At 40.8% G+C, this 22,663-nt stretch overlaps 1 protein-coding gene across 2 annotated transcripts; it reads right to left on the reverse strand.

Annotated features, from left to right (window-relative positions):
• Positions 1-1,384: 1,384 nt before the first annotated feature.
• Positions 1,385-20,847, reverse strand: ccdc50a (coiled-coil domain containing 50a). 2 transcript variants are annotated; one of them, XM_080473495.1, is made up of 12 exons: positions 20,506-20,830; positions 17,385-17,447; positions 14,628-14,757; positions 12,970-13,060; positions 12,015-12,117; positions 7,817-8,671; positions 6,845-6,996; positions 5,627-5,671; positions 5,228-5,371; positions 4,985-5,067; positions 4,783-4,892; positions 1,385-4,296 (listed from the first exon to the last, which is right to left on the reverse strand). In XM_080473495.1, exons 1-12 carry the CDS (start codon positions 20,558-20,560, stop codon positions 4,277-4,279), a joined length of 1,851 nt encoding a protein of 616 aa, XP_080329621.1. In that variant the 5' UTR covers positions 20,561-20,830; the 3' UTR covers positions 1,385-4,276. The 2 variants fall into 2 exon arrangements, with proteins under 2 accessions (XP_080329621.1, XP_080329622.1); XM_080473496.1 differs by lacking the exon at positions 7,817-8,671 and having other exon boundaries at positions 20,506-20,847.
• Positions 20,848-22,663: the final 1,816 nt, after the last annotated feature.

The following is a 22,663-nucleotide window of genomic DNA, read 5'->3' on the forward strand; positions in this document are numbered from 1 at the left end:
CCATACAGTCTGCTCTCAAAATGATTAAAACTCATTCTAAAGCTAAACTCTTGTCTGACTTGAACTCGTTTTTCCGTTTCCTCTGTTCTAGCAGACACTTCTTTATGGAAGTGTAGCTTCCAACAGCTTAGTTGTGACATATCCCACAGAGGGCATGGCAGTGGTGTTACCACATGCAGACAGACCTGCAGTATGTCAGGTATGTTGGTGAACCAGCTCCACTCTGCTGCTCTCAGCAGAGGGGTGTAACTCCATAAGAATGGCATGAATTAATTAAATTGCTCTCCTATTGGTAGCGGAGACTGTAGATGTGCTTGCAACTAAAAACTGGGCTCAAGGAAACTAGTCCAAGATAAATAAAAGAATGGCGGTATTCAATCACACCTGTTGGAAAATAAATAGCCCATCCGAGGGTTAATGCAACAAGCAAATTCACGGTCTTCTTTGGATTTAGTCCTGCACAGAAATAAATACTTACACACCACTAATCCCGGGTTGAGTACCACATTTGTATACACAAATATCGGAAGGTCTGCACACAGTTGTCCTCAAACTGGTTTCCTTTTCATCTGGTAATGCTGGGTTACTGTGTAAATACGAGTCAACACTTCTGAGTAAAACATTGAACAATTATGGACTATTTAAACTAAAGGGCGCAGTCGGCCATTTATTTGTTCATTTGAATTTTCAGATCTAAAGTGGCGTATCAGACTAAAGATGTTTTTTTTTTTGCTGTATAATAAAGCAAGCTAAAAACTCTAGATGTTCTCTTTTCCTTGCTGCCCTGTACAGATACACTGACAGATCTGATTTGCCCTCTTTTATTGGTAAACTTTGAAGGGAAGACCTTGGATTAATAAGTCTAAAATGATTACTATATGGCCTCATAGTAAGGAAGTTGTAGGTTCCAATCCAAACCCGGCATTTCTTTTTAAGGACTTGACATGTTCTCCCTGTGCAGGTGAGGATGTTCACAAGATTAGTAAAATTTCCTTCTATAAACTTGCATTTGAGACAGATTGACCATAAATTTCCTATAGGTGTGTCCGTCTTTGCAATTACCCTTTTTATAAACTGGCAACATCTGCTGGATGTACCCTGCCTTCACTCAGCGAGCTGGAATCAGCTCGAGTGCCCTGCAACCCTGGATTAGATGGTAAAAAAAAAAAGATTATATGAAATAGAAACCAATACAACTATTCACTACTTAAGCCAGAGGCAGTCATTTGTTTTATGTCTTTTTTGTGCATTTGTACAACCAGCAGCAGGCTGCCAAACCGCATTTCATTCAACAATCGTTTGACTTCAAAAGAAGCCACAAATGCTTCCAAATTTAATCTCAAGTGGCATATTTGTCTGAACAAATGAGTCGTATTCAAGCAGTCAAGATGCTGATAACAGTTTATTACATACTGAGATGCTATAGGAAAAGCAACCTGTCAATTCGTTTCACTTTCATAATAAAGAAAAAGTTCTGTTCCAGCAATTCCCAACACACGCACGTGTTGACTCTTGATTGAAAGATTGCATACAAGCCCTAGATTAACGATAAACAAAACAAAACTTGATGTTTGACCGACAATAATGTAATGTCTTGTTCACAACATCCACAAATACACAATCAAAGACGCATCCCGATGATCACCAGTTCCCCGTTTTCTTTTGTTCGCGCACACTCGCCAAGTCCACAAGGTGGAGCTCTCATCCAACAATAAATTAGAAGACCCAGCCTGGTAGGTGTGTTTCATACAGAAGCACTGCAACTTTTTATACCATTCTTCCCCCAAGTCCCTGAAAAAGTGACAAACATTTGGCACACATCCTGTTTGCTCAACAGAATTCAGCAGAAATTACAATAAAAATCTTAACAGTTGAGCCCGTTTAGGAAACAAATTTAATGTCAACATTTATTACAATGTATGAATTTGCAGACAGCACCAAATATTCAAAGGCTGAACCATTTTGTGGCCATTATAAACATTTCAGTTAACTCAAAAGACTTTGATGTGCTCTTTGTTTACTTAAAGATCTTTATTCAATATGAACAGAAAATAAAACAGATCCTGGAGCAGTAAAAAGACTAAAATATATCCATTTTGTGCACAAAAAAAAAAAGAAATTTGATCCTGTGATTTCCCTTCATCCAGACACACTGGTTTTGTGAAAATTTGCAGGCAGGAAGTGACGCCTGCCTTTGAGTCTGAGACAAGAAGAGGACTGGAAGCGACAGCAGGAAAGCTTGGGAGATTAAAAAAAACAAATAATGGAACAATGTAAAGGAAAGATAAAATATTGTACAAAAATAAATATAAAGCTCCCTTCTTGAACAAAGATAACTATGCGGTCATCTAGTATTTTCCACAGTGGAGGACACGTTTCTGGTAGCACATAAAAGAATAAACATCAAAAGCAAAAATATGTAAATACACTTCTGCGCCCGAAGCACAAGCATGAATCCAGGTTTGACACAGACGAGTAACGTACATGCATTTCCATTTGGTACTGGTTTTAATATGGGCCAGTTTTGGTTTGTAAATGAAAAACTGATATGAAACAGGAAGAAAAGTAATATATTGTACAGCAGTATATGGGCCTGCAGATATTTTCTTCATTCACTAAGATGATTATTGGCATTTTGTGGCTTTAGCCCTTCCTGATACCAAACAGGAAGCCAGTTAATTGGATATAGAGCAGAAATGCATGTACACTGTTGTACTCTCAGTAAGCATGCACATAGGAACAGTGAGTCATATACAGTCATACCACTTTCAGTTTTAAGGGTTAAAAAAACGTTTCCCCCAACATACTAAGAAAAGACAACAAAAGAAAAAAGACATTGGCAAAAGCCAAGTCCATAATTCATCACAAAGCTCTACCTCCTCTGCACTGGAATAAGGTGGTAAACGTGTCAAAGCCAGGACTACCAGCACCATGCAAAAGGCTTGATTTGTATGGATTCAGCAACATAAGGCCGGTGGCGCCTTGCTGTGCAGCATGACTGGACTGCAGCAGGAGGCGATCGAAGCAGCTGCCACGTTGTTATCTAAGACACGGTAGCAGTCGCAAAAGGACCAGACAGGCGCGTCTCACCGAGAGTCATATGAGGAAATCTGACATTGCATGGTTGGATCCAGCGGAGGACTTAGGCAGCTCTTGTGATGGCACGGTCCACATACACAACAAACATCAGCACACAACAACCACAGCAGGCGAGGAGCCAGATGCTCCATTTCAACAGGACACCACCATGGGAGTTCATGTCACAAGGCTACTCATTTGGCTATACTTACTCTGAAGTCAGGTAAAACAAAATAATTAAAAGAAAACATAGAAAATAAAAATATGAGCATCACGTCAAAATGATCTCCTGGTGGGAACGATGAAACTTGGTTCATTGAACTGAACTGAGACCGTGCTGAATGGTTGATGAGGGACGCCTGCACGATTGTCCAGGGGGACAGCCTTTCTGGAGAATACACAACCTCGGTGTAGGTCTGATAACGCTTGTGCGACAATGCCACCACACTGCAAAAGGCTTATTGAAAGTTACCCTGTGCAACGTAAAGACATTGTTGAGGGCAGAGAGGCGGACGGTAAGAGTCTTCTGTTTGTTTGCGGAGCAGTCTGAAGATTATTGGGGTAATTGTTGGATTGGCGATTGTTAAACATCTCTGGGTGTTTGAAACTGATATTTTGATCATTGAAGTGCATTTAATGTTACAGATTTAAGTATTAATATGTTTTATGGTCAGTTCTTGAATAATTTAGGAGTGTGTATTTAGAAATTCTTAAACATTGCATTGACTCAGTCACACAGGCATGTGTTTATTTGCATTTTGTGCAAAATATGTCTATTTCTGTTAAAAAGGTTTTCCCACTGAATGCCAATGCTCCAGCTATGACCTTGGGACTGCACGCAGGATTTGTTTAGGTTGACTGCCACATCTCAAATCAAAGTTTTTGGAAAAAAAACAAACAAACAAAAAGCTTCATTTTGAGTGAAATCCAGTGAACTGCAAAGACGTTAATCCTTTCCAGTGATGCACAGGAGCTGGAGACTTGACAAAGAGGATGGTTCCAACAGGTACAAACCAAGTTCCTTTACTTTATTTACCTTTAATCCTTTGGAGGGCAAAAAAAAAAAAAAAAAAGTAGATCCAACGCCAACTCGTTAGATTGTCCTAAAGTTTTTGGTCAACAAAACAGCTGAAAACAAAAAAGATAAAGAGGATGGAGGAGGATTGACAGCATGTCTGGACAGGGCAAGGAGCCTGAGTCACCGTTTGTAATAGGCACCTAGAAAAGATGGAGGAGATGGAGAGATCCATCAGCAGCTTGACACATCACGCTGCAGCTTTAGTTCTGAGGTTTTTTGTTCTGCACTTTTCTAACTTTAACATCAGACGTGTCACCCTTCTGGTGCTACAGCTTCGTCTTCAGCGGTTATTAACGTTTCACTTCAACTAGGAGACTGAATTTGTTTTGTCAAAGTTTACACCATCTCTTACACCATTTCAGTCATTTTTAAAATTAACTCCTGCTGAACATGCAGCCTGGACACACAGTTCTACTCATTTGGTCAGATGAGGCCATGGCAGGGTCCTCCCACTTTAAAAGTTTCTGTTTACGTCTTTAAAACTTCCTTTCCACAACATGTGCAGTGAGGACCGTTGTGATTTCTACTAAAGAAAACCACAAGTGTTGCCGTACAAAAACAAACTGGAACAGGACCAAAGCGGCGACATTAAAAAAAAAACCACGGTAATCTTAATGTTAATTTACCTTTCAAAGCAGCCTCAGGTCTGGCAGAAGCACGAGGGGCAACTTGGTGGTCTGAGTAACCGTAGGGAGCGCTCACGTTTTCATAGTTATGTTGACGAGGCTGAGCGGGCCTGAGACGGATGGTGACAGAGACGGAACAAATGAAATGACAGTTTCTGTTTCTAGACCAGCTGGAAACATTTAAGCTTGCAGACTCTGGTACCTGGCAGGCTTGTTGTGGTTCTTCTGCCTCTGGTATTCATGCTCGTCTCGTGTTCTGGGCCGGACGACTTCTTCTGGATGCGGCTGAAGACCAACACAAATTATGGTTGTAGAGACACAGCAGAAATAAACTTTGATAGAGGAACTAAAAATCACAGCTAAAAAAGAAAAAAGCCACAATCATCCCAAAATGCACTTAAAAAAAAAAAAGAAAAAGAAAAAAGGTGTGGTTATAGAAGATTACCCTGTAGTCTCCCTCTGGCCTTCTCCTTTCCATCGCCATCCTCTCCATGGCCAACCTCTCTCTTTCTCGCTCCTTCTCTTTCTCCCGTTCCCGATTCTTCTTGTACTCCTTTTTCTCCTGTTCCATTAACAGTCGGGCAATTTCCTGTCACAACAATAAAAGTCAGTGAAGTGTACAACAACACGAATCTTCATGTCATGGTCATTATTCAAATAATGTGGAATGTTTCCTTCTCTAAAAGTTATGAAAAGAATTACTCAGTCATGTGCACTAACACCACATTCAAGAGTGATATTTTAAACACTGAATGGAATGGGAGTTTAGCATGTCCATATATATTCATGACCGGATGAAATCAAATGAGAAATGCAGCAACAGTTTCCAGGTTTGTTCATTCACCTCATCTTGTGCCATTTGGGCTGCACGCACTTGCATGTTGGTTGCCTGAAATCAAAAGACAATCAGAAAGTCAGATTTTGCCAGAGTTGTACACATTGTTCCAGCGTCATTATATAACAAAGGAAATGACTGAGCGGGAATACTTTCATCGAGGCCTCGAGCCAATCACAACAAGACGCTGCATCACTTGCGCTGCTTTTTACCTTTGCCAACAAAAGTTGGAACAAACGTTATGTTTTTGGCCGCGTGTATTTATTTAACGGTTTGTATGTATTTGACCAACTTTTCACAAAAACCATTGACCCGAATTGCATGAAATTTTTAGGGGTGATTTTTTCATGCATCCAAGGATTAATCGATTAGATTTTGGGATAAAACAGCTCCTGGAGAGGTAAGAGATTTCCTCCATTGTGGACAGAGTGGAGCTCTGCAGTCAGGGCGGCAGCAAGGACGCTGCCGTTAGGGAGACTGATATTAGAAATGCTATAAGTTGATTTTTAAATGCGTTTCGCACAATAAATGTCCTTAAATTGGCATTCTATACTTTTTTGAAGTGTGTTTATTCTGTTGAAATGCATCTGGTATGTGAGTATGTTCAGATACAGTCATTTTAATATATCTATACATACACACAGAACAAAGCAATATAGACCCACGACCGTCTTGCTGTGAGGCGAGAGCGCTAACCACTGAGCCGCCGTGCGGCCATTTTGCTATCTGACAGGCTATTTAGCATCGATATGAGCTGACGGGTAACATGCTAGTGATGCTAAGAAATGTGGCATCGACGAAGGTATGCGCTCTGCCGAGTGGCTGTTCTAGTTCACTCTGTACTCAGTGGAGATACAGAAGTTTTTTGCTGTAATGGAAAGCAACAAAATCCTTCACTTCATCGCATTTGATAACCAAGTACTTTAGGAATTAAAGGAAAATCTGAACAGAAGGGAAGAATAATTAAGTATTAAAAAGAGAAAATTTGAAAAAAATAACTGTGAAAGAACAATTAACCCCTCCAAAAAAAGAACCTTACACACATCACAGTTCAATACCTGCTCTTTGCCAACTTCAGTAGGATCAACTGTGGTGAGATAAATCATTGTCCACAGTGTGTTTCACTCCTCCTTTCACTTTACAACACACGCAGCCATACATGTTATTCTTGTAAGTCACAAATCATAAATCTAAAATACCATTCAAATTAAGACCGTTGATTCTCACCTTGAGTTCCTCCTCTTGCAGTTTTCTGGCGACTTCCATGTCTATTACCTCCTGATCGCGAACGTCAAGCTTTTTCATCTCCTTGGTGGCTTCATCCAGTCCGTACTCTGTTTCTGCTATGACAGCTCCACTCCCTCGGTGCACGATACGGCCTGGAGATGGGACCACATTACATCAGCAACACATTAGGACAGCAAGTTGATAATAGAAGTAAAACAATCAATGTATTTATGAAATATTGTTAAAAAAAAATTTAATTATGAAACAGCCCTTTCACATTTTCTTAGAACATAAGAGTGATGACTTTAGATTGTGAGATTGATCAAGAGTAAAAAAATAAAGAAAATGTGTATATCATTTAAGATTTCAAATTTTCTTGATAAATCATGTGGTTATGAAGTATTGATCAAAATGTGTATGTGCAACTATAACAATTGTGAATATATAAACCGATGCATTAATAGACATTGCTGGAGTCACAAAGCAACTAAAAGGGCTGCAGAGCATCTTTACTGGTGTTTTCCAGTGTTTTCATCGCTTGAACAGGTTATTGGAAAGAGACCAACATGATTTTAATGGTAAAGAGCTGCTTCTGGACTTAAGATGACCAGCTCTGAAGCCCTTAGTGAATAAAACATTTCAGCTGATCAAAAGCCAAAAAGCTAGTCTACTACAAAAGTCACAGCAAACTCTTCAATCACAGGAAAAATCATTATTTTGCTTAATGTACAATCAAGATTACAGGACAATGAGCAAACCACCACAGCATGAAAGCAACAGTTCAGTTCATTTCTCACAATCAAACAGATCAAGCAGATCACACCAATTGTCAGTGATGACTAAAGTCTTCAGACCTTCATTAGTGATCAGTGTTAACTCAACCCACCACCAGTCAGCCAAAGTTAGAAAGGTTAGCTCCAGCACACCACACAAACGCCCCCACAGAGCCCAGAAGGGGTCTCTGGGTGGTACCTGTCTCTCCGCTGAGGTGACTATGACTGCGTTCCCTGCTGGGACCCTCCCCCTGCCGGGGGTCGTAGGACTCTCCTCTTCCTCCGTCATTCGGGAATTCGCCAAACACCTCCTCAGGGCCGGAGTGGACACGTTGTCGACCCCTGGCCTTTCTCCCTCTCTCATCATCCTCTTCCTCCTCCCAGGAGGCTCTGGATTTTTTGAGTCTTTCCCTGCCAGGTACCAGATCTCGATAGTCATCCGCAAGTCCTCCATCTCTGCTCCTGGTTCTCACTCGATGTCGATCTTTATCTTTTTGTCTCATTCGGTCTCTCTCTCGTCTATCCACACTCTGTCCCCGGTCACTAGATCTTTCTCTTTCCCTCCCTGCCCATCGGTCCTGCTCCTTGTCTCTTCTCTTGTGCCTGTCCCATTCATAGTCTCTGCCTCTATCATGGTGCCTGTCCCTGTCCCTATCCCACACCATGTCTCTTTCCATCTGCACCGGAGGTGATCTAGCTGGTCTCTCCTTTTGTCTCACCACTCTCTCTGCGTCTTCCCAACTTGGGCCCCTGGCTCTGCCCATCTGTGCAGACTCATAGTCAGGATATGCATCCCTGTGTTTTCCTCTGGAAGTCACCGGATGCTCTGAATATGGATCTGTATGCCTGCTATGCCCTCCTTCTGCCACTCGGTGGTGCTCTGGGTATCTAGAGCGGCTATGGGGTGATGCTGAGTCCAGTTTTGGATGTCTGCTCTTTTTGGGCTCTGTTGAACTTCGTTCAGGAGAGTGATCATACTGAGGGCCCGTAGGAGTAAGTGAGGAACTTGATTTATGATGCGAGTGTTCGTCCAAGTCAAGCGGTCGTCTTGCAGCTAACCAGGACAGTGAAGGAAATGATGAAAAAGACCGATGAGAACAGAAACATGAAAACCAACAACTCAGACATGAATGACAAAAGCTGTGATGGTTAGTAAATGCAGGGTTAGACATTTGTGATGATAAAAAGACAAGTTCATGATACCAATGTAAGGCAAAGATGTTAGACATACCAAAAATGTGCAGAGAACTTGTTGACACTGCGAGACAATTGAAGTTAAAGACCTCAAGAACTAAAATACTTTTTTTTGTTATCTTGTGTGTATATATATATATATGCTAAATATTCTTTTATCACTTGCTCTATGACTAATTTTTTTTTTTTTACACATTTACACGTTTCTTATCACATCATTTCGTGGAGTCTTTAAGATGTGAACTGAAACGAAGGGTGTTAATAGCAGTGTGACATATGTAAACCACGTGACACGATGTACAGTTGGTATATACCATGGTATCTTTAAACACTGTGTGTGGTTGGGCACACTAGGATACAAATGTGTGGCAAATTACATCAACAAAACAAATATGTCAGAGTGTGATGGTCCTCTAAAGTGAGAAAGAAAACTGTTGACACAGAACAACACGTTCATCTGTAACAAAACCGGTCTGATGGGAGCTGGCGTGCCTCAGATTCAAATGAATACAAGTGAGTGAAAATGAACAAATGAGGACACACAAAGCACAGGCCAGTCAGTTCAATGGAATTTGTGATCTAACCAGCTGCTTCACATCTACTCAAGTTCAAACTTTGCAAAACAGGCATGTACAAACACACTTTGACAGGTACTTGCTCAGACTGAATAAATTCAAAGTCGGCACTTTTTTGTCAATTCGCTTTGAAAAATACTTGTTGCACCCTTATTATTTTTGTTTCACCATCAGTCAGACAGACACAGGTTATGCCATCATGGTCCTGTGATAGTTTGTGTCTATCTAATGAAAACAAATTGAGAGAGCAGTCCTTAGCTTCTTGATTCTGAGAGTCTGATGAGGAAAGAGCCTGAAAATGGCATCCGCTACCAAGTGGCAAAGCACCTGCATGACTTGTGGTCAACACAACAAGACAGATACTCACTACTGTTGACACTCACACAATCCAGTTTCTGTCAACAAGACAGTGTCTGCCTGTGCACAGAGCCGTTCACGCTCAAAACACTATCTGAATGTAATCGCAAATACAAGCTTCAGGTTATGACAAAAAACATAAAAGCCACACACAACAGAGACCGACGCTCGATACTACACCAACGTAAATTTTGTGGACCACCACAGAGTTTTAAAAACAATCAGTTTATGCCTTTTTTTTTGTTGTTAACTAAAATGTATTTGTCTTCTCAGCTTGTCATATAAGAGTGACATTATTGAGGTAGAGTTTGCCATAAAGAGGGAATATATATATAAATACAAAAAAGTCCTGGGATAAGAAGGAAAAGGCAATCTGCCAGATTTGAATCAGCAAGAAAAGGCAGCTGCAGGAAAAAAGCTTAAAGGGAAATATCCTTGCCTGCAACACTGAAAGTCACACCCTTGTTCAAGAACCACAACTGTATTCAAAGATTGTCACTATATTTTCCATTTCTAGAGAGGACCTGCACTGAACCTGCATTTCTCTTCATCATATAAAGATGGTAGCATGCAGCATCCGCTCTGATCTTCAGATTAGTCTCCCACACATATTGCTTGAAGTGAAATCAAAGAGGAAGATTAAATGAGTCAATGTGTGTCTTGCAGCCTCCATTTGGATGAATCATGCAGGGGTGTAATCAGTGACTAAAACTAAGAAACAACAAGACTTTTCAATGTAGAGGTATGACAAACAAGGGTGGCCAGCTTTAACAGTGGCATGTTGAAATACCAGCATAATGAGTCAACATTTGGGGTGCTTGAATTAATGGTATGGTTTTGACGTTGAAATGTCAACCAGGCACAGTACACGTGGCCTTATCCACTTACAGAATAGCCTTTTTGTCCCTTCATGGCACCGGTACCCTCACTGATCTAAACATCCTACTGCTCCAGGTATGGAGAAAGAAGACCACCCTGGCTTCTAAAGCAGTTTTCACAGCACAAAATACTAATCTTAACCTCAGTGACTGCAGGGTTAGGGTGAATGTGTGGGCATTTGGAGTGCGACCAGTTAAACATCAAAGGTTTTTAATCGGGTCATATTCTCATCTGCAGCTGTGTGAACAGAAATGGCAAATGTTGAGCTGGCTCAATTCTGTTGCCAAACCATCAATATAATGCACACGCAACCATTGTCAACTGAGACAACCACCAAGGGGTGATTAGATTGTTGAAAATTCAGCAAAAATGGTCTATAACCAGTGAGCTGCAGAGACAAAGGAGCTTCTGCTGATCCACAGGGAGAAAGCCATTGCTTGTAAGCTACCATGACCATACCTGTGTTCACCTCTCTGTGTTCCGTTATACAATCAACGTGCACAGCAGACAATGTGGGGTGTGTTTGTTTGAGACAGGGAATGAGGGAACATCTCTTGTGATTTCAACCCGGGTTGGCTGTTTATGTGAAATAACACTGGCTTGTTTCAAACATCTTCTTAAAAGACCCAGTTTCAGTGTGAAAATAACACAAATGCCATGTCACACAATTTTAATTTTTCAGACGGCTGTGGCGATGACATTTTCACAAGAAAATTGCAACTTGTGTAAAGGGGAAGTTAGACACCACCGAAGTTATTTAAGCTGGACTTCCTCTAAGCGATGCATTTGGCAGCAGCTCAAAATGCAGCTCACAGTCGGAGGCAGACCACTATCTGTTTGCACCTCAGTACATTTTTCCTGAAAGGACGCTGACAAAGTAAACACTTGTCACACGAAACCCATTGTTTTGTTGGTTAAGCTCCCAGATCAGGAGGTAACCATCTTTGGATTACTTTACTTAAACAACATATTAACAATTAGTTTGGACTAAAACATACATGGGCAAATATTCCTTAATTTTGTTAAAAAAAATTTGACTAAATGGATTCATTAGAAAAGCAATTAATGTGAAAGGAATATAAAATTATGAAAAGACAATTGCAATTAAAATGTATATGACTGAACCCTAAAATGAATACATCAGTGAAGATTGACCTAGTGTATGCCTTTTCTATTAGTTTCCAATCTAAACATTGGAATTCAACAAGAAATTCTACTAAGATCAGAGGTGAAATTGAACCAATTTACAGTGGTTGCTTTTCAATGGCAGTGATATCAGTGGGAACAGTTGCCCCTTCCTTCCAGGATACAATGCTCAAGATGAATCTATGTTCATTTCAAATGGTCAACACACAAACACTGCAACATGAGCTTATGTTACTCTCTTCTTACCACCATGATCCTCGAAGTAATCCTCATCAAAGTTTGTTTCCATCTGCTTCTGTCTCCTCCTTTCCTCTTTCATCTCCTTCTCCTGGAGCTTACGAGCGATGGCCTACAAACAAATATAACGCAAGAGAGAACTCCGGCATGAATATGCAGAAGTCACAATATTGAGATTCATCATTCCTTGATGACTTGGAAAAATCAAAACAACCAAATGCTGCAAAACCCCACTCAGGCCAATTAGTACATGTTTGAACTACAAAGTCCCATTAGGCCTTCAAGACTGAGCAAGAAATAAGCAGTAGCATCTTCAATATCCTCACATTACTGGTCCTTTAATGTTACAGCAGAGATCTGCAATCTCCACAATTAAACACATTTATGTCCTTCCTGCAACAAATAAAATCTGCCTGGAGCTGTACAACGTGTACTGCATTCAACTTTTCTGTGTGACTTTATATTCATTCATCAAGCCTCGACTGGATGCTGGAAGATAAAACTATAATCAACTGAATTGAAAGGCAGTAGGCAGGTTAACGTGATGGGACTAGACTACATTTCTAAGCATTCTATTTTTGTCACCTTGAACTGTAAAATTTTGTCAACTGTGAAACAAAAGTGAAAATACTAATGATTCCATCACATTATAGAGTCACTACAGAAAAGCTGAAGAGCTCTCGGTTTCTGTATTAAAGAAAGCCCAATATATGACGTCAACGTAAGAAACGGGATATGTTAAACTACTAAAACGAAAAATGGATACAACAATGAAAGCAAACTGCAGCAAGGTGACCGTTAATCTCAGAACTGGCTTGTTTAGTAGCATGCTGTTGCATCTGTAAACATTAGATCTATGAAGTGCCAATTTCAGGACACCAACAGTAGAATCACGACACCAACAGGCAGATGTAGTTGGCGATGCACTTGGCTGGGCAGAAATGTGCGACTGCGAGTTTCTTACCGCATCCTTTTCTTCTTGCTGCTGCTGCTGTTCTGCCTGTCGGACCAGTTCTTCCTGAATCTCCTGGGCGATCTCATTGTCTTGTCGCTCACTGAGGTTCCCACAGGGGCATGTGTGACGATCCGTACACGTGGAAAAGTATGGCCATGAAGAGAACGTTAAAAACCAGCATAACTTAAACATTTTGAATTCACATTTTCATCTTTTTTTTTTTTTTTTTACTTTTTAACAGGCAAATGACTGACTTTAGAACAATCGTAAACATGTAATAAGGACAGATAATGTATATGAGTAAATAAAAAGAGCGTAAAGGGTTTTTCAAAATGGTTAAATCTATAATTGCAAGTGTTTTGCCATGGATGGTTCTGCCGTCACCTCGCTGTTATTTCACATCATCTCAACATGTTTTAAATATTGATTTTTCGCAAGCATTTCATGAAATACAAAAAATGAATGAGCACAACTGTCCAGCAAATAACATGCTATGAAAAACAAATCACTTTGGGGAAAAAAATGTGGAGAATGTGAGCACTTCAGAGCCCTGCCCTGACAATATGTTGTATGACACAATGAGTGTGCCTGAGGCAGAAGCAGAATATCTTCGTCTATCGTGATGACGATCTGAACAGCTTGTCTTGGCTCAGTCATCTTTTAGCGTCACGATTTGAACAAAAACACCATCTGCCCTGAGGGCTGGTATGGAAAGACATTTTTTTCTTTGCGTTTAATGTAATATTTTACTGACAGCACTGATAAACGTGACAGCTTATTGTCCCTGCACTTCACCTGCATTTGATTTAAGCCGTTACCAGCTCGGGATAAGTCAAGCTGGCAAAAAAAAAAAAAAAGGCAAGTGCACCATCTTAAAGAGCAACACTGGTAAACACGTGATGGTGTATTACATTGTTTCTGATTGTTCAGTCTTAGTCTTATGATAATTTGTGTACATGAGATGACCCTGGCAAGTGCAGGATGGAAGGAGTGTGCTCTCTCAGCAAGACGTGGAGTGCTGCCCTGCCTGCATCAATGAGAGCATCTGGTCTCTCTCTAAATGTTTTCCAGAAAAACATTGGCTAATCTCTTTCCAAGTCATAGGTTATATATTTTCAATCCTTTCAAATTAAATTATAAGTACAAATGCATTTCACTCTGATAACACCAGAATAAACTAACAATTTACAACATTAAAAGACTTGAACTGCTCTGTAAGACATCCCTGTCGGCGTTAATCAATAACGGGAGTAGTCACATGCCATTACAATACACTGCCAAAGCATAAATCCAGGGTTAAGGGGTCTAGAGTAACTTAATGGTATTACAGTAATCTGAAACAGATGCCACCATCAAAGTAACAAATACCGAACAGGTATTGATGCAGAATATCTAGTCTAGTTCACAAAATCTTTAAATGGGTTAAAGCACACTTATTCTAATTAATAATAAAATGATCAAATTGAAAGATTCTGAATACAAGTGAGAAAAAAATGAATAGAATATAAATGAGATAACATATCTAAGTACTCTTGTCATAACAATGTCATGTCAAAAGTGAGTCTTGGCACTCCAATTTCTCGTTGCTGGAGTTTTGGACTTTAGTTTCCATTCCTTTCTGACACTGGTGAGTGTGTAGAGTATGTTGTTGTACGTGAGACACCCACATGTCACCGTGTTGTTTCTGGTTTTGGATCTTCGCCCTCTCATCCTCCTCCTCCTGCAGCTTTTTGGCCACCTGCAAGTCGTTCTGCACCAGACGGCTCTTATGGACGTTGGACGCCAAGTGGCTTTCAACTGTAGATGCAAACACAAACACTGCTTTTTCAACTGTGGACACACAAACCAGAGTACTAGGTCAGCTGGCTAGACTGTGGTATTGATGGAGAATGAGATATATGACCAAGCACGGAGCTCTTACAGATCTACACTGTTTTGATGTTTGCCTCTTTGGGAACTTGTAGTGTTGCGAGTGTCCGCAGTGAAAAACAAACATTGATGACTCAGACGCCTCAGTCTCTGGTATTGAACTGAGAGCACTCCTAGTCACTGAGAAATGAATGTTGGCTGCTGAAGTGTCGTTCCAAGGTTGTGTGACGGCACCATACGGGCCATAACAGATGATAAATTCCACCTGCTGACGCACTCCAAGCACTTCGTAAGCATGGAGAGCATCACTCACTCAGTTCTGTTTCACCCAGCTATTGATCTGTTGGCAGCTTTCGTGTGAAAAGAACCAAATTGCATTTGGCAATTTCGGCTTCTGATCGGTGGAATTGAAAAAGGAAACCGAATGACAGCTGTGTAAACTTGTTAAGAAAAGTCAAGAGCCCGACATTGATTTTTTTTTGGGGGGGGGGGGGGGGGTGACGCCATGATCAACTGTTAAAGTGTATAACATCTCACAAAAAATATCTGAAGTCCTTACTGATGTCACAGACCGGGATAGGACTATCATTCATCCATTGCCATGTTTTTCAGCAAGACAAATTGATTCATCTTTCAAGAGGAAATAAACAAAAAAAAACTCACGACAGGACATTCTGATATATGTTCATTCAACGAAGTTAACCGCAGAGGTCTTACGTCATCCAGAAAGAGGGGATTTAGGGTGAGAGCCAACTTATCTGAATCTCAGACAAACGAGAGGAAAACTTCCTTGAAATGTAGAAAACACATTCCAGGCACAAAATATGCAGAGTGCTGATGCAGCCATAAGAAACGTTTATTACTTTTAGATACCACATCTGTGAAGGGACAACATTTTGAATGGAAATAAAACCCAGCTGTACCGCTGTATAAATTTGAAAGATATGGTAAAAGCCTTTTGGAGGATGACCATCTGTTTGTGTTTTCTTTCAAATATATGAGAACAAAGACTGCACATTGTCAGAGGACTATCAAGCTCCATCAGACAGCCCTCTTCTTTCTGACCTCCAGGGTCAAATGTGAAATAAACATTTTCCAAGCCAAATTAGATCAGTGTCTGTTGCAACAAAAGAGCAACAAAGCATGAGCCTTAGTTACAGGTCACCAAAGCTTTAAAAGGGTCAATGACAGCAGAACAGGCTCGGCAAAAGGCACATTAATTATGGTTAATCTGCATTTAGGATGGGCTGTGTGACATCTGGCCTTTATCTTGCAGAGCTTGTTGTGAAACACAACCCTCAATGAAGATATGAAATAGCACATGTAGAAAACCCAGAAACAACTGCCCAAGTACTCATTCTGCTGACCTCTTTAAAAAAAAATAAAAAATCAGGTTTGGTAGTCGGTGGTCATTTGTGTATGGTAAAATGGTGGCTAGTTTTTTCTTTTCCTTCTTCCCCCTGGACCTCTTTTAGAAAATGTCTTTTGAACGGGAAACAACAGAATAAATCTTGACCTGTGGCTCACTTAACCGAAAGAAGATTCTGATGGGAGAAAAACCAATTTGAACCAGAGATCACCTTCCTGAGATTTCACATCTATATCTCAAAGAAAATAAAAACTACTGCAACCTCTACACCCTCTATTAGCAAGCCTCCACAGTGTTTTTATGAATCCTGTGAAAAACATGTAGCTAATTTCTCATGATCTTGGGGCGAGCAGGAACAAACATAGCCAAACATGCACCAGTCCACTGCACCCTGCCATGGACCTGTGCCGACACACGACTGCATTCTGCACCATGTACTCTGACTGTGTGACGGAAACGGGATGTAACCGAGTTTGGTCATGCTGCAATTTAACACATTTTAAGAGCACATGGAACATAGAGTGCCAGTTGAATGTGTCTTTTTTTTTTTTTTTTCTCAATCAAACTATCATTGTGCTACAACTGCACAACAATGACACCCAGGTGTGAGGCGGCAACAGATGAAACAAAAATAGTCAAAGAAAGGAAGACCAAAAAAAAAAAAGATTTACCAAAGAGCTTGGATAAAAGAATATATATTGTATATTATTGCATTTGCCCAAACAGACATATTCTCGCATCAAAGATTTTGGCTCGCTATTGAAATGTATTCTCTTCCAATGCTTGTAAAAGGTGATGCACACGCAACATACTGTGCTCTTCAAAATTGACACCTTCAGAAACTTTAAATGTGGTTACACGGAACATATGACATTTGTTTCTATTGTTTCTCGAATTTCCCTCGGAATTAATAATGCATCTATCTCATAATTTCTTCTACAGGTTTGGACCCAAATCTCCCTGATACTTCATTGAACATTATTCATCTTGTTTTTGAGGATCATGTTTTTTTTTTTCCATTCTAATACTGACTCATCAAAAGCAGCCATGTCTTTGTCTCACTGAAGCCAATTACACATCAGACAAGACCGTAAATATTACTTGTTGAAGCAAGTAGAGCTTTTCGGTTTCCCATAGTGTGGAAATGAAAAAAGAAAAGAATTCAGTAAACCCTATAGTGTCTTACTTTCTTGCTCCTGGAGGTTGTAGGCCAGACAGTGGTCCTCCAGTACAGCAAAGTCTCGGCACACTGGGGAAAATAGAACAGAGAAACACCTTCATTTAAAAAGAAAGAGTTTGAAGGGGGTCTTTATTAAATGTTCACTAATTATCAACAGTGGATGGTTAATCGTTCAAGCATAATCGTTCAGCTCTGCTGAGGTTTCACGTGTGCTATTTTGATTATTTATAACATTTCTATGTTTCACTTCTTGCTCTGATGACGCACACTGAGGAGCAGTAAAATTATTTTAAAACCCACCGTAAGCGACAGAAAGCTCAATTAAATGCGATAACCACGAGCGATAGAAAAAAAAAAACCAACTAGTAACACACTGTTAGTGACAACATTGTGAGATATAGATTTGGATTATGAGATGAATTAATAAATATAGATCTATGAAGTGTTAGTCAAATAAACCAACCACGCCACACAGGCTCTATCAATCAAATAAAAGTTTTGGCCATCTGGCAAGTGGTGTAGTTGTCAGCATTGGTATGAAATCAAACTGATCATGACTTAGTCAAAATTTAGGTGTCAGAAAAAAGTTCTGCCTTTTGAGCTTATACTTAGGGTGGCGAGGAGCTTTAGGGAAGTGAGACGAGTGAACTGTGCATGAAAATATATGTGTATGTCATTTGAATGTGTCTTGACAGTTTACCGTTTATGGGTATGTATACTATTTGTGTAAATATTCACATGTGCTAAATGGTGTAATTTAAATTAGGTTATCATTCGATCAAAACCGTGGCACATGAACCTAACACACTACGAACTCGGCAATAGATCAGAGCAGACCTGGGAAAGCTCGTGCGATCACTAAGTGTTTTCCTTCTTTATAATGTTTTGGCAAATCGGAGATCTGATCCACAGTGTGTTTTATAGCCCAAATAGAGGGGCTCTGGGGGAAAAAGGTTGTGAATCGCAGCTATAAATATTCATATTAAAAATTCCTCAAGCAATACCGGACATTATTTGTCCACAGATCAAAAACTGATGCAGTAACAATCATCTTCACATGAGGGATCATCCAAAATACTGGCTCTTAAAGTGAGAAATCTGCATAACAAAACAAAACTGCAACAAATCTTTCCAAATGTGGTTTCAGCATTACTAATGTTGGTGAAATACTCATCCTGGAAACTACTGTGCAGACTACTGTAGAGGGTTTTCATAAAACCCCAACATGCATGCATTCAAGTCATCCAACTCCTAAGCTCATCGTCAGTCAAAGACCATTTCCTGTGTAGGAGAGCTTAGAGCAACATCTAAGACCTTTCTCACAACCTTCACCAAGTGTGGGTGTGTGGATGCACTGTTTTGTCAACATGGACTAATGAGCTTCAGCTAAAGGCCTCGAAAAAACCAGCAATCGAAATGTTTGTTTCAAAAACCTTGAGTAAACGCCACAACATCCAAGACAGAAACAGAACATTAAGCCATGAATTCATCTGTTTAGAAGGTGGGCTGTTAAAAGGGTTTTTTGGAGAGAAAAAAATACACCTGGTTTCTGTGATGTGACGCATAGGAAGAACACCATGTATTCCGTCATAATGTTCATATTAATCTCATGAAAAAGTCAAGTAATCCATCATCTCCTTATCTTTTCCTAGGATATCCACATTCCAGTCGCCCCACAGCCCATTATCTTCTCTGACAACGAACACACATCCAATATTAATAACCAGAGACCGAGTCTGTGTGTACATCAGAGGAAATTATCTGCTACAATTACAAACACTCCGATGTTCACATTGTTGTGTTTTTAATAGATGCTGAACGGAATGGCTGGGACAAACAGATGCTCAAAGATGAGAAAGAGATTTCCACAAAGCCCCACACTGATTGAGGCCTGTTTGGGATTTGATTAAGAGGGAGCATTTTTCAACCATATGCTTAATCTTCTTAGCCAAGAAACAAGTTTTATAGAGCCTGGTATAGCGTTGCACATAGTGGGCTTCAAGTCTTCGAACAATCAGGGTTTTTGTGACAGATGCCAATAAAGCTTGTGTAAGGCAACACAATGATTTACAATGAGCAACAAGTGATGGTAGGATTTATAGCTTTTGGTAATTCACACCTTCATTAAAGCAGGGTAACAGTAACACTGGGGCAAAATGGGAATTATCAGAAGAGGCGAGTTTCAATATTTATATTTGGGGTGCGAGTTGAAAGAATACCAAATGTAACCCCATTTATATATTATAGTGCAATAAGATTTGGAAGCTAAGCTGTTTGCTATTTTCCCCAAACACAATAAGGAAGGGGCTGAAACTCTGCAGACCAGCAGTGGACCTGCAGGTTTCTTCCATTCTCTGACCAGAATAACAAGCATTCCTGCCGAGCAGCTGCTTCACACAAGCAGGACGGGTCACGTGACGTCCACTACACAGCGTCTTGTCCAAGCTCGGTTCTGTTTCGGTGTGATCTCTGAAAAGCAGCAGACACAGGCAGACTGAGGGGTCTTTGGGGGTGAAGTGGGAGGTGGCTGGTGAGCCAGGGAAAATCTATATATCGTCCCAGACAGTGGACTTCATGAACGTATAAACGAACAACAGCAACTCTCCCCCTAAAAACAAAAAAAAACAGGCAGAAGCCGCCATGTGACGCTAAAGCTAAACGCCACCTGACTTGTGAACGCTGCAGTTTCTCACCACTGGTACCCCAATTCACTGTGCAAAGCCAACGCATCCCATTTGACCCGTAAATCAAGTCAGCTTATTGTCACACAAATGTCTCGCTACACACGGAGAAAACACAACCAGCACGTGCGTCGACGTGCACAACAAACATTAGTCGCTCGAGCGGCGACACCAAATCAGACACCTGCACCCCGACGGAGTCTTAATTAACGCCGACTTTCTGACTCCAGCCTCGGCTGCCACTTCAAGCATTAGCATCCACTAGCACGCCGAGCTACAAGCCGCCGGAGCCGCGGTGACCGGGAGAGGAAGAGCACAATGAGACCAAACACCTGCGGTCAGCCGGTTAACGTTCGCCTCCGTAGTGTCGCCTCGGTGGACACGAGTCCTGCCTCACAAGCTAGCTCGCTTCACATTGAGTGGGGGAAATATGTCATAGACGTTACCCTCTTTGACTCCAGGTAGTTTATTCTTGTCGATGCTAATGTTACATTCAGCCATGTTGTCACCGATAATAAGTCAAAAAAAGAGAAAAAAAAAAAAAAAAAGCCTTGACGGTGAGTTACACTTCCGCGTTTCTCTCCGAAGGTTAACCGCCGCCTGATTGATCGCCGTCACTCGTAAAAGCCGATTGATGGTTCGGTTCCTGCACGGCCCTTTTGATTAGTTTCGGTATCCTCCCTCTCTGGATACGTCTTTGCTGTAATTGCCTGGCTGCAGCTGCTCTGCCGGAGCTGGCGTGTCAGATTTTCTACGAGCCTCCCTCCTCCCTCGGTCCGTCCCTCCCCGCTAGCTTTCCGACCAGCGGAACAGCCAGCGCGCGCACAGCTCCACGCGCTTCCTGCTGCCGCGTGTCGCAATAAAACCCCGCCGCGTCCTGACAGCAGCCCCGCGAGGCCCGCTCAGAGCCACACGGGAGACAAAGCACACCAACAATCACAATAAACATGGACTAAGTGTACATAAGGTAAAGGAACAGTGCGTCATTGTGTGTAGGAAAATGAAAACATTCTGGGAAAAGGTCAACAATTCTTATTGAAAACATTGTCTCTAAACACATTGGATCCCAAACTTTCCTGGCTGGATCTATACTCAGAAAATTATACAATAAAATATAGATGTCAGCCAGATCAAAAAATAAAAAAATAAAAAAAATTATATATATATATATATTGTATCAAAATATAGACCAAATATCAAGTAATGGATAAAACGTTGTCAACCTTAGAAATGATAAGGTAAGGATTTTGATCCAATTGATTACGGAAAATAAGGATTTTTACCTATTGATTTTTTGGGGGATATTGGAGAAGTGGCCATCTACAGTACTGAGCTTTGTTCTCTTCTGAAAATATGCTTATTGCAACCACTGTTTCATCTAGATTGCCATTCTTTATATCAAGGAGCAAGTTTGTTGTGTATTTGTGTTTGTTTTGTTTAGTGTTAGCTGGTCGGAGAGCGGTTGGATCAGTGAGAGGTCAAACTTGTTGGATGGGCCACATCTTTTTGATTCTATTTTCAAAAGTGCAAAAATACCCCCCAAATAGTGCAAAGTGCAATAAAGTGCGTTATAGGATTAACAGGAGTGTGGCAAAGGGGAAATCATTACGCGCACTTGCCCCCCCCCAAAGATGATAAAAAGCAAGTGTGCTTTATATGTAATGATTTCCCCGTCTAAGTGCAGCACAATCTGTTTTGTGTTTCTGGTTTTATTTACTCTCAAGAAATATTATTAATTGAAACTTTTTACAGCTCCAGATTATATGGCTTTGAAAAAAACTGTTCAACAAAACTTTCATTGAGCCACACCTTGGAGAAAAATAAAACCAGATGTTTTTTCTTTTCAAGTGAAAATCAAAAAGCTATTTTAATTGCCCTTCGGGGCACCTCATAAATATTGTTTTTGTGCTAGTTTTATTGTAATACCCAAACTACCTCACTGTTGATTTTGAAGTACTTGAGTCCATCCATCCATCTCCGTTACTACTTTATCCTGCAGGGCAGCAGGCACTTCAGCCAATCCCAGTTTACTGTGGGTGACGGCATTGTTCACCCTGGACCGTCACATGCATGTTCTTATACTGTGGGAGAAGAAACCCAGCCACACACAGCGAGACGGTATTTGAACCCATGACCTTCTCGCTGTGAGGCGAAAGTGCTCACCACTAATCACTGCTCTACTGCTCATACCTCAGTCTTTTTCTTTTGCATTGAGGCCTCATGAAAGTATTGCCACAGCATCAAACAACAACACCACAAATGACGACTGTGGAATCAGCCGCACCGTATAGAAATGCAAGTTTAAGTTGGAGGTTCCATCTATTTATTTCCGGTGTAATTCGCGCTGCATGTGGTTAACTTGACGGTCTTCCAGCCTGATTGTAGATGTCTGCAGCTGCAGCTTCATTAATATAGACATCCACGATCTCTGAGAGGAAACATACTTCCTGCCCGGCAAATAATACATTTGCGTGTGTGTGTGCGTGTGTGCGTGTGTGGTGTGTGCGTGTGTGTGTGTGTGTGTGTGTGTGTGTGTGTGTGTGTGTGTGTGTGTGTGTGTGTGTGTGTGTGTGTGTGTGTGTGTGTGTGTGTGTGTGTGTGTGT

The sequence above is a fragment of the Lipophrys pholis genome (genome assembly GCF_963383615.2).
Source record: "Lipophrys pholis genome assembly, chromosome: 10".
Lineage (NCBI taxonomy): Eukaryota > Metazoa > Chordata > Actinopteri > Blenniiformes > Blenniidae > Lipophrys > Lipophrys pholis.